Raw genomic sequence first — 13,364 nt, 5'->3', positions numbered from 1 at the left:
AAATGGAATGGCATTAGGTAGAAGTCCTTTTACAGAATTGTCAGCACATACAAGGGTGTAAGTCTACAAATTTTATTAAACACATATATAAGACTTTGCTCTCTCCCTCTTAAAAAAAAACCCAAACAAACACTAAACAAATTCTCTCCCAAAACCCAACAGTCAACACAAGGCTGAAATAATAATTTTTTCTATGTTTTTGTACTTTTAGCTTCTCTTTTCTTTAAAGCAGCATCTACTTAAAGATGGTCGAAATAAATTCATTCATTCAGAGATTAAAAAGAAAAAATGCTAAACTAGTCTGAGACAACAAATTTTGCTTGTGAACCTAGAAATTATAGAAATTATAGGTAAAACAGCATTAGTGTAAAAATGCAGTAGAACTATGCTATAATGTAGCAAAAAAATCCTCTCAGACTTCTTCAGTGAGAAAAAGAAGCTCTTAACTGCTTTTCATGCCTGTGAACATGAAACACTAGTTTTAGAAAAAGATCAGCTTCCACTGTGGCGCGTGTATCTTTACAAGAGGATTGTTATCAGCTCTGACTTTTTTGGTAGAGGTGCAAGAACCAGAATGAACACTGCTAGAATTCTCAATCTCAAGCTGATATGCAGGGCTGGCATTTAGGGCAAATGAAAGTGTCTTTTTTTGCTATGAGATGAGAAAACTTGATCTAGCAGGTTCTAAGTGGCAGTGATTGTGGAATACCACAATGCTGTTTTAACATTACTTTTCAGGAAATAAACAACTTAGAAAGTTGTCATGGAAGTCTCAATGATTGCAAAGCTAAATACAGCTGGTGTTCCAGTTCCTGCTGCAAGAAGGTTACTTTCTGTGCATGGGAACTATTCTCTCAAAAAGCATTTGAAAAAAAGTGCAAGCCGGGACTAGAACAAATCTGAAGGCGAATGAAAGGTGCTGACTGACGAAAGAAAGAAGTACCTACAAGACTCCTGGAAATTTCTGAATACAGGAAAAGAAAGAGATTACATCATTCCTCAGAAAACTTTTCTTGATTGTTGCACATGTTAGCTGAGACAATGTCTCTTCTTAATCAGATATATACATGCCACCCCAACCATGAGTTCATTTATGTATAAATATCCCAATAAGCACAGTTACTATGTTACTTTGGGCCACTGTGAGGCTTTTGCTGTGTCTGGCAAAAATACAGGAAAACAAGAAGGCAAAGCTGAATTACCCACTGATGAGCAGTCATGAAGTCATGGCAATTTCAAATTTTTTGACACAAAAATTAGTTTTGTTCTTTTTATGTCCATGCTATGTTTAAGCCATAAAGAGTCCACACATTCAAACTGCTTCTACCTCTGTAAAAACAGAGCCTCTGAAAAAACAGCACATGCTGACCTGCCACACCAGCAGAACAAGTGTGTTTGGTGGCATCATTCATTGCTGCTTCCACACTAAGCATGTTGCTACCAGCAAGATTACATCTGTAAGAGGGACTTGGCCAACCTACCACAACAATTGCTCTTCATACCATACTGTACTTCACTAGCAACACCACAACAACTTAATAAAGGTTGTATGAACCTTGCCAAAGTAATTGAAAATCTGGGGACATTTTGCCTGTGATCAGCAAAGCTCACAAAGTAGCAAACTTGTACTTTTATGAAAGAGCTGCAAATTGGCAAGAAGGCAGCATGATGTAGGAACAACTACCGAACAACTATCCATTTTCAGTGTGCAGAGTAGTTTATTTAGCTCTGTAAGTCAGATGCAGCACAATGGACAACAGTGAACTCTATGTGCAGTCACAATGTGGACTGCTCTGCATTTTTTTACACTTGTATGCGCACTATGTCAAGTAAAGCCTTTATAATAAGATAGATGAAATATAGGTTCTTTGTGACTGATTCTGACCTTGGAATCATATTGATCCCAGCAGATATGTCTGCACGTGTTCTGGAACTTTCTAGATAGAAAGATCTTTCTGCATTGATTTGGTTGCAGGATCAGGTCTTAAGAATCTAAAGACAAATGGAAAACTATTGAGATTAAAGAACAAGAGTTGAATTTAAACATAGCAATGCTCCAGCATTTTCACATTAGAGCACATAGAACATTTCACATAGAACAGAGGCTCAAACCAACATGATTCAACAGAACATGGCAGAACACACTTTACTGTTTCAACTCTGAAGAAAATGCCCCCCCCCAAATATGCAAATATTTTCTTTTATACACTTGTCATCCTCTGGGAGGTACAGGGAAAAAAAAACCCAAATACTGCCTCCTTATTGCTGCAGACCAAAATGATTTTTTCTTGGTATTTTGCCAGTTCACATCCCAATGAACTGCACTCACTAAGCAAGGTCACATAAATGATTGTGAAAACAAGTTTCCTTTGTGCATGAAGAAGAATGAATCACTTAGAAAAATGTGACATCTTTGGTAATACTTCTGCCACCATGCAATATTTCTCTAAATTATGCAATTCATCAATATAATGTTCATAAATGTATTTTTGGAAAAAATGACCCCGAGTAAGTTTCTGCAGAACAGCAGCAAGTGGGATTTCTCAGTGAAAGTGAAAATCTGGAGGAACAAGAATGCTGGAAGACCATATGCCAGCTGCTCTACAACAGAATTTTCCAAACCAAAACAAGGGCCACCTGAAACTCTGAAGTGCCAATCATGGAAGCAACCCTCCTTTTTCTTCCAGCTGCAAAGAAATTTGAGCAAATACCTTGCAAGAGATGCGTAGAATAGACAGCAAAGTATCACACACTCACTGGGATGCCCCAGCTGACAGGTTTTGTGGATTCCTTTGAGTTTCTTTGCTGCATAATTTCATTCCTCCTGCACCTTTAAACTTCTTCATCACCTGATAATAACATGTATCATTGCAACCCATTTGTTACTTGCAATATGGCTCCCAAGACATTGTTGTACATTATCTGGCAAGACCTCAGAGCTAAAATGTCCAACTAACCCCTGCTGAACAACGAGTTCTAACTACTTTGCTCTACCTCTTCCTTCAGCCCTTAAAATGTGCTAAATCTATGATCTAATCTAACTAGCAGCACTCAGTTTCTGAAGGATGAGGTCATATGAACTGATTATCCTGAGGCCTTCTATCTCCACTCCTTATTGCAGCACATGAGGCATACAATTAACAACTTATATGATGGGAAGACATGATCTTGCATGAGCCAGACTTGAACACACAACAACCAATACAGGAATCTCTCATCTTTTTTTGTTATTGACATCTCACACAGCAGTGGAGTTCCACAATAAGTAACTCATAGTTTTTAAATTCTTTAGTTGTTGAACTTGGGCATCTCTACCACTAATACACAAATGAATTTTTGTAGAGCAACAGCCTAATTTCAATGTCTTCACAACCAAGGGCAAAACTTCTAAAGGCAACAATCATTCAGAACAATGCCTTGAAAGATGCTGATACCACTGCAATTCTCAATTCATACACTGGTTTATATAAAATGAAACAAATATAGACTGTTAGAATAATCTTCAGTCCTGTGATACAGTCAGTCAGCAGCAATCAGCATCATTTTATTTTAACGTCATAAGATAACGGTCTACTGTTTCTGCCAAAGTAAGCCAAAAAAATCCACATTTAGGCATATTACATCAAATGTGTTACACCAAACTCTTTGTTTCACTATACCTCTGAATCTTGTATGCCATGATTGTGGAAATTCCCACTTGCAAATCAGCGCCTAAGACGCCCTGAAACACAATCTGAGATTGCTGTGCTGAGCAGCTGGGAAGAAGTCCAAAGGCTTCCTGCCTCTATAAAATAGTGCTAATGAGAACACCTTTTCTTTTCCCTATAAATTAACCAATTATCTGAATTCTGATTAGCATAGGACCTGATTTTGCTTCAAAGCAAGCCAAAAAGGAAAACTGAAGGTAAAATAAAGGCATCACCATTTTCAATTACTGAACATATATTAGACAATGAAAAACAAATTTTAGTTTTGCTTTAAACATCTCTAATTGCTGATGAACTGCCTAATGAAAAGAGGGCCTGGAATGGGTCTGGAGGCCATTTAGAGATTACTCCTACACCATGATGAAGTCAGTATTTTCTACATTGCTTGACAGATTTTTGTCTACCTGGAGACTGTCCTCTGAAGTTGGCAATCCAGCAGTTTACCTAGGTAATGTCATAGAATCATAGAATATCCAGAAGGGACTCACAATGATCACTGAAGTGCAACTCCTTGCTACATTTTACAGGGTTTTTTCCCTTCTCCTGAGCCCACTGGTGATCAGAAAATCTTGGTAATATTTAATTTGCAGAAACTTTTACGTATCCATTTCTCCCCTCAATACTTTTCTCTCAAATATAACAGTATCATTTATTCAGGATCACAGCTGTAGACTTCCAATTGCACTGTTGTATTTCCTTCTCCCTAACTGTCAGCTTACTGCTTTTTTAAAGTACAGTAACCAAAAGTGCACATATTTCAACCTTAGCCTTCAGAACATCACGTAGGAGAAGAGGTTAACTTACGCATTTTGCACTGCTGTCAATGCATCTTTGCACAAGTTCTATTTCTGCTGTAGGTGGTACGACGCTGTTGATACACAAAGTTCACAATCTGGCAGAGCAGTCAGACATGCTTCATTGCAGGACTTCTGCCCAGACAGCCGTTCTGCACCCCTGCAGTAAATCATTCCTAACTGAGGTTGAAATTCACTCTTTGCTGGATGTCTACTAAAGGCCACCTTCTCAAAGGCTGGGTGTCCAATCTAGTCTAAACAAGGCTGTACAAAATGGCCCTGAATGTAGCGAAGAGTGACAATGCATCTCATCCCATGCTAACATGGATGTACATGGGCTGAACTGCCATCCAGAGAAGCACTCCTCACAATTTGGTAAGGTAAATTGGATAGCTTAAGTACTGGTTTACAGTGAAGATAAATCACAGCTGTCCAATCTTCAGACAGCTGTTCAAAATACACCTAAAACGCACCATGTGCTTTCCTCATTGATCTGGACTCTGTTCCTTGTAAACCAGAAAAAAATCAGGAATAATTTTAGACTTTTATCACCCAATACACTTATGTCCCCTCCCAGCCTAACACCTTAGTTTGTGTTTGATAAAATATTTCAGTCTCTTAACCAAAAGCACTGCACAGTGCTGGTTGTAGGACTGTGCCCTTCCAAAGAAACAGCTCTTGTTGAAGCATCTCATTTTGAAGTGAAGCATTAATTAATTATGGAGAATACAGGATTAAAAATGGTTTGTTACATAGAAGATATTTCTCCTACTTTCTTAATAGACATTTGTTACACTGTCCTTCATGAGAATATTCTTACTAAAGAAAGATCAAAGTAAATGCTTGCTATAGGAACTTTATTCTTTGCAAATAACTAAATAAAGGGCCAAATTATGTTTTAGAAACAAGCACTAAGGCTAGTCTGAACAGAAATTATTTTTAGAACAAAATTAAGAACAAATACTCATACACATAAGACACACAGACCTCTGCTCTCATAATTTTGACACTAGTGATTTAATGATGCATAAAATTATTTTTAAAGCCAGATAAATTTAACCTACTTTTCACAAGAGGAAAAAAAATATATGTTAAAAAATACATGCTCAGATATCAACTCTCTTTGCTGGTGGTATGGGAACGTGGAAAGCACTGCCAAATCACTTCAAAACAGTTCAAGTATCAGTCAAATAAGAACCCCACGCAACTTCATCTTTTCCTAAAATGCGATTCACAAAGTTTTGATAACAAAGGTATCCTACTTGCATGGTTCGCCTTGAACTCACTGTGCTGGCCCTGAGGTTTGAGTGCTGTCATATCCATATCTTTTCTTCCCCACTCTCCAAAAGCTGTAGAGATTTCTGACAATACTCAGTCTTTGGAAAAGAATAGGGTAACCAAATCTTCATTATGTAGTATGAATCCAAATGTAATCTTCAATAAACAAAGAGCAAAACTAGAAGTGCATTTCATGCATCTTAAACTCCAGAAAAACTTTCTTTTAAGAGCTTGTTGGTTTAAATTTGCATCACTGTCACACACATGCTAGCAGGAAGCTGCTCTTCAAACATTGTTTTTCAGTATTATACAATAGAACTGCTAATTTCTGATTATGAAGTGCTGTAGCTGGGCATTTAGGGCCTTACAATACTGATATTCTGAGGTTCAGGTACTTGCCAGACCTGAAAATGCCACACACAACATCTTATTTGTATTTATTTGTATTATTTATTTGTATTATTTATTTGTATCTAAACCTGCAGATTTGATTTCTTGTTTGAGATGCATTTTATTGCTAGAGTTTAGCATATATGTTCTTGATTAATTATTTTAGTGATCTACAAATGCCAATTACATTTACAAACTGTGAAGCACTCATCTGTTCTCCTATTTTTTCCCACTCAAGCATGTATAGATCTTTGTAGACATAATTCTGTGGGATTCAAACACAGAAAAGGAACCGACTACTCTTTGCAGCTGATAGTGCACAAGTGGTCAGTTTTGTTTCCACATCTCTCTATTCCTGACCTTGGAGGGATTTTATGTCACACTAGTGCTGCAGAGCCTTCTGCCCCCTCAGTCAACCAATCTCAAGTCCTGCTGGTGGGTTCCTGAGAGTGTAGAGATGTCCTCCCAATGCAAATGTCTACTCTCTAGTTTTAGAATGGTGCTTAGGTTTCCTAAACCAAGGCAAATTTCAAAGAGATCAAAAAGTTTTTAAATAGAGAGTATTATTTCTAATACTTTAACCTGAAATTCACAGAATATCTTCTTTCTTCTTGACCCAAAGCTAACAATTATTGACTCAAAGCAACTAGATACATATTTAGGAGATCTCAGTAATGTACTGGACATTCTAACACTGTTTTTTCTACCAAGTGAAAGGACACAGATTTGGGTACTATGTACAAAAGAGCTCTTGGGGTCCCTTGTCAGATTTCTAGACTATTCTCCACAAGACAATGACAGAATGTCAGCATTTGTTCTACTAAAAGCTCTCCAGAATCATAATGCACAACTTTATATTGCCTGCATCACAGAAGAAATGAAGTACAAAGATAAAAACCCAAACAGATGTCCTCCTGCCTCACACAACACCTACCCACTACCACCACCCTTAGTTCTTACAAGTCGAGCATATTCCCATTGAACTTTTTATAAAGGTGAAGAAAAAAGCCTGATTTCAAGCCAAGTAGCTAGATCACCTCATCTGTTCTTGGGCTGACAAAGGAATGATAAAAGAGTACATATTTGTAGTGTAGTTTGGTCTGTAAATATTGATGAATTGGATTCACCAGAACAGCGCATACTACCAACAAATTTATTTAACTTCAGCTTTTAGCATTGCACACTCCAAATGTAGATTTTTGTTGTCTCTCTTACAGACTAGCACTTAAATTTAGTTGAAATTGAAGACCAAGTTTTGAATAGTCTTTCTGGATTTGACCTTTGATACCTTCAATCATAGAATCATTGAATGGCTTGAGTTGGAAGGCACCTTAAAGAACATCTATGGATGTTAAATATGAGCAGAAGCAGGGAGCACAGTGCCTGTGGAAAAGCAGGCCACATAATTTTCTCAGTCTTGCCTGAGAAAGTGGCCCAAGAAATCATAAGGAGGAATTAAAACAATCCTCAGACATAGAAGACAGCCTTGCAGGTGCTGTTTGTCTGTTCCTTGTTTTCTTGCAAGAGAAGGTTGAGGGGTGGTGAACCCCACTGACCAATGACAGTGATGTGTTAGTTTACTAACCAGTAAGAGTTTTACTTTTCTGTACTTTTGCGTATCAGTCTATAAAAGATCTGAGGTAATAAGCCTTAAGCTCTCCTGTTCAACTCACAAAAGAGTCTGTGTCAGTCTTCTCGCCGTTCCCAACAGAGCGACAAACATCTAGCTCCAGCCCCCTACCATGGGCAGGGACCCCTCCCACTAGACCAGGTTGCTCAGAGATCCATCCAGCCTGACTTCGCACATTTCCAGGGATGGAGTATCCACAGCTTCCCTGGACAACCTGTTCCAGTTCCTCACCACCCATACAGGGAAGAATTTCTTTCTTGTGTTTAATCTAAACTTACCCTTTTTCCGTTTAAAGCCATTCCCCCTTGTCCTGCCACTACAGGCTCTTATAAAAAGTCCCTTTCCATCTTTCTTGTAGGCTCCCTTCAGGTACTGGAAGGCCACAATTAGGTCATCCCAACACCTTCTATTCTCCAGACCGAACAATCCCAACTTCTCAGCCTTTCCTCATAGGAGAGGTGCTCCATCCTTTGGCTCATTTTTGTGGACCTGCTTCAACAGGTCCATGTCCTTGCTGTGCTGAGAACCCCAGAGCTGAACAGCACTGCAGGAGGGGTCTCACCAGTGGGGAGTAGAGAGGCAGAATCCCCTTCCTTGGCCTCCTGCCCAGGCTCCTTTTGATGTAGCCCAGGACATGTTTGGCTTTCTGAGCTGCCAGTGCACATTGCTGGGTCATGTCCAGCTTTTCATCCACCAGCACCCCCATGTCTCACTGCAGAGCTGTTCTCAATCTGTTCATCCCCTAGCCTGGACTGATACCAGAGTTCACCCCATTTGCTCCACAGTAAGAAAGCCACAATGGATCAGGTGTGTAGATGCAATAAAATTTTAGTGGATGTTTCACTTTGTACATGGAAGTTGTCAGAACAACAGTGCAGTTAAACTATACACTCACAGCATCTGAGTGATCAAATAATAGAGGCATATAAAGCTCTCAAAGCTAAACACAGATTTCTACTAGTGGACTATCAGCTGAACTAAGCAAAAGCTTTCATGTTCTAAAAATAAAGTTAATTTGATTAAAACATCATGGAAACAAAGATGCAAATGACTAAACTAATTTCCTATTCCTGTCTTAGATGACTGGTACCTAATCCTTAAGTAACTCCACGTATTCAAGTGCAGGAGGAATAGGTCAAAGAACTAACCCTCCCAAAGAAAAAAAACCAAACCTAGAAAACAATAAATAATTGATTCTGGTTTAATTAAATATCGTTATACTTGATAAAACATTATCCTTCATCAGCTGCAAACCCCAATACAACTGCTAGGCCTTCTAGCAAGGAAGGCATACTTTCTTGATATATATTCTCATATAATATACAGATTGCGTTATGGAAATAACTTGTATGGAGCTAAAAGTCTGAGACAAACAGCTTCACTAGTCCTTTTTTTCTTTTAATAAATAAGAAGAGATGTCTAAATTTACTTTCAACCTTTTCTCTCAGCTTATTTTCTACTACTAGCCAACTAATTGGAGGGAAACAATTTAAGAGAAAACAAAGCCTTTCAAAAAACCAGAAAACAAGTATTTTACGCTTTAAAGAGCAAAAACTAATACTCATACTTTCCTGCCCAGTAGTAACAAAAAGCTACACTATATTTCATGCTAAAAACATTCCTTTCTTCAAGCTCTTTGAATATGTTTTTTCCCTTTAGTTCCAAAGAGAAATTGTTCCACTCATAACAATAACTCATAACATAAGTTACTCTTTAAGAGTTTCACTATTTTGGAATGCTTAAGTAGGATCTTGAAACTCCAGAGCTGATTTCTAAGCCATTGAAAGGAAAAAGAGGGGAAAACGCTGCTAAAGACAGTCATGGTCTTTTTAGGAGAGCACTTCTAGGCACAGAAGCCTATTCATACTTCCCTCATGAGGAAGAAATATTCCTCTACAAGATCTTCATTTGACTGGCAGCAGTAAGAACCTCAAAAGAAAACTGGTCCTACTTAAACTGACCTCTGGCAAAAAAATTAAAGCTCAACTTGTCTCCTGAGTCAGCTCAGAGCACAACATCCCATACTGCTTATTCAGCAGCACCACAGGCTGATACTGTCACCCAAGCTCCCCTGTCCCCACACTTGTCCTCAATAGTCAGCAAGTCCCCAACATGAAATCACATTCACCAAAAAAAAAGGGCATTAATCACTCAATTATGCTGAATTACGCAATCTTACCCACAGTACCCGTCCACAGAATCCATGGGGTTAGCTTTAGTACACCTATTCTTACTGACACGTCTGAAATGCAGAGTAGGGAAAAAATTCAACTTGGTAACTTGTCACACATTTATTACTTGATCTTCACTGATTTCACTTGACAGAGAAGCCTGACAGCCCTCCTTCTAGAATTGAATGGGAGAAAGGCAAGTCAGCAGTTTCTTTGTAGTCATGCAGACTGCAGAGTTAATTTTCTTAGATTTTTGATAGTTTTGACCAGAAAGAAATTAACTCCCAGTTAGTGCACTGAGAGAAAAACCTGGCTCAGCCCACCCAAGGTAACATTTGGAACATTCTGTTATCTAGAAAGCACATAAAAAAAACTTGCCTTCTATAAAGATCCTGTTCCAGTAAATTTTTCCAACTTGATTTCCTCCAAGAAATATTAGATTTGATAAAATCAACATTGAAGTGCTAACAGATGCTAGGACAGCATGAAGTCGGCGACGAAATCTTGGCGAGAAGAAACGTTCCTGAGGGGCAAAACAAAAGGTGAAGATGAAGTTAAGAATCCCTGCAAATTTTCAAGCAGCATTAGGAAAAGACATAGCCATTACAACAAACAACTTTCATACAGAAGTTTCATACCAATCCTTACAGAACAGACCCCAAAGATTTTAAAATATCTGTCAGAACCTCTCACCAATGCCATTCAAGTTGGAGTAAGGCTTCCTGATTAAAAGCAGTCTTGAATCATAGTTATGGCTGGAAGTGACCTCTGGAGCTTACTTAGAATGACCAAAGCAGGGTCAGCTAGAGAAGGCTGCTCAGGGCTGTGTCTGTGTTTTTAATATCCCTGCTGATGAAGACGGCCCAACCTCACTGCCCCCTGCCTTTTGTCCTATCACTGAATACCACTTAGAAAAGCCTGCAGTTGGGTATTTATACACCTGGATAAGATTTCCCTGAGCCTTCTCTCCTCCAGGCCGAACAGTCCCAGCTCTCTCAGCTTCTCCTCTTACAGCAGAGGTTTCAGACCCTTTACTTATCAGTCCCTTGGCTGGACTCACTCCAGCATGTCCATGTCTCTGTTGTGGGGAGCCCAGAACAGGACACAGTTCTTTATGTTCTGTGGATTAATTCTTATTTTACAAAATATGCTCCTTGCTGAATTTTTGCTGACAGATCGGAACAGTAGATGTGAACAGTGCTTCTAGGGTGGGTGATACTTCCAGTAGGATCCAATATAGAATAAAGCACTTCAGTACACAGCAAACAGCATCAAACAACTTCAGAAGTCATTAATCCTCTGGTTGATTAATAAGACATCACTGAAAGATTCCAGAATCAAATTAGATCTTGCTATAGCAATGACTCTTAACACATGGATACCTCTAAAAAAAGGTTCACACATACATGCAATTTCAAATTTTCTTTTCAGTGCAAGTGTTACTGCTCATGTTCAAGAAGAATAATTATCCAGATTTTGGTACTTTTGTCCTAATGATACAAATAAAGTAAGTGTCTCTCCACCATATACTACTTTACATTTTTCCAAATCTGTATTTTGCATTATCATCTGAGGTGTGAGTGCAGCATGGAGAATGCAAGAAGATGGTAAAAGAAGGATGAGGAAATTTTAGCTTCCTCCATTATTCAGTTGCTAGAGGAAAATTTAAATAACATTAGAGCACTTCACCAAGACATATTGTCTCGTTACTACACAAGGAAAAATATCCTGTACATTGTGACCCCAGGCTGAAAGCCTCTGTACATAGTGCTTGAAATTACAAAAGATTGAATGCTTTGTGTGAAGTGATGAGCATTTTCCAGGGCATGGAAAATAAGGGAAGCATCAGGGGTTGCTCAGCCTTCATGTCATAAATGGTGACATTGCAAAAAACAAAGTCTTGTGACTGCAGCATCAAAAAAAATTTTAAAAAGGAGCAGTAATTAATCTTTAATACCTACAGGCAGACCAGAATTCATGCTCAAATACCTGAAACAACATAAACACATGCTCAAAACACACCTAAAAATACATTTCCAGACAATTAAATTGCTTCTTCTGTAAGCATCAAAACAAATGTTTCAACTGCTAGATTATAAAGAGACAAATCTTCAAATAAATGACAGTTACAGGCGTAGAAATACAATTTCAACATATTACTGCAAAGTAATCTCTGGGAAATTGAGCATTAGCCTTGGTCAGAACTATATCTAGTACATGAGTCAGTCTGAGTCAGCACAAAAATGAGGACAAATAAGGTTTAAGGACAAGTGCTGTCTATCAGTCAGCATGTACAATAGGGCAGCAGCCAATCCTCCACACAATGTTATGAAAAATAGTCATGTGTGAAAACAGAGACTGAGATTTTTCTCAGAAAATTCTGGCTGAAAACTAGGGCATGATAGGAGAGAGGTAGAGAATATAACAATTATGTAAATATTCACAGACACAGACAGTTGAGTTAGTGAAAGAACTTCTCCTGTTTCCAGTACTTCACATCTCCAAAGCTATCCAAGAACTTTGGATACATTCTCCTTCTGTTCACACACACATAGAGGACAGGTAAGTTTGTCTCTTCCTGAAAGGCATAGTTTGAATGTATGGTCCCACACATGAAAAATGTATGCCTTTTCAGAATGTGTAAGTGTAGGCACACAGAGAAAACATTTGAAATCTTGCTATGAAATCCATGTTAACAGCAAAGTTTAAATAAGGACAGGTTATGATCAGGCTAGCTTGAATTAACCTGCAGCTCAAACAGGGCATTCTCTACCATCAGAGCAATCTTTCACTCTCCCTTTGCCCAGCAAACTTATTAGTCAACTCTAAGGAAAAACAGTTTTAATTAAGAAAGAGAAAAAAAAATCCTCTGCTAAAGCAGTAGAAAGAGCTGGAGATGGACAACCCATCAGACAGCTGATACTTTACTGCATTTTCCATCAAGTTACTGATCAGGCTTGGTAAGTTTCTAACGTTTGCCTGTTTTATAATCCAAAGCAGTACAACTAAAACAACATAAATAGTTAAAAAAAGCTCTGCTACCTTTATTTTCTTTTAATGAATACAGTTATTAAAAAATTAATTAAACTGTCACATATAAGCACATCACCTTTTACAGAAGTGCAGCACATTAAACAAGGCAAATTAAATGTAGTACAGACCAAAAAGCCCTTAGCCATTTATAAGGTATAAAGGAGCAGTTTATGACAGACACAGTTTAGACAATCACTGAATCTTCACTGGGTTTTGCTGTAGCTAATTTCCATTAGCTTTGCTAGGCATTGATCCAAAAAGCAGTACACATTTTCCTGACAGTCTTTGATGTCAATGCAGATTTTACTTAGCTGCTATGAAAGTAAAAAAGAAAACTTTCTTTAAACATCTCAAGCCATCT

At 38.2% G+C, this 13,364-nt stretch overlaps 1 protein-coding gene across 16 annotated transcripts in view; it reads right to left on the bottom strand.

Annotated features, from left to right (window-relative positions):
- Positions 1-13,364, bottom strand: part of HHAT (hedgehog acyltransferase) — a 186,338-nt gene that overhangs the window by 55,930 nt on the left and 117,044 nt on the right. For 8 of the 16 annotated variants that reach the window (XR_015283680.1, XM_086878509.1, XM_086878514.1 and 5 more), the window contains 2 exons: positions 10,349-10,493; positions 9,979-10,041 (listed from right to left, as the gene is read on the bottom strand). Coding sequence is in view for 15 of the 16 variants with exons in the window: in XM_086878509.1 (XP_086734635.1) it covers positions 9,979-10,041; positions 10,349-10,493 (208 nt within the window). In the remaining variant the exon portion in view is untranslated. The remainder of the gene's footprint in view (positions 1-9,978; positions 10,042-10,348; positions 10,494-13,364) is intronic. The other 8 variants (XM_086878513.1, XM_086878516.1, XM_086878519.1 and 5 more) reach the window with 1 other exon arrangement.

Source organism: Cyanistes caeruleus, chromosome 2 (assembly GCF_971803275.1).
Source record: "Cyanistes caeruleus chromosome 2, bCyaCae1.hap1.1, whole genome shotgun sequence".
Lineage (NCBI taxonomy): Eukaryota > Metazoa > Chordata > Aves > Passeriformes > Paridae > Cyanistes > Cyanistes caeruleus.
This window is presented reverse-complemented; position numbering and strand designations above follow the sequence as displayed.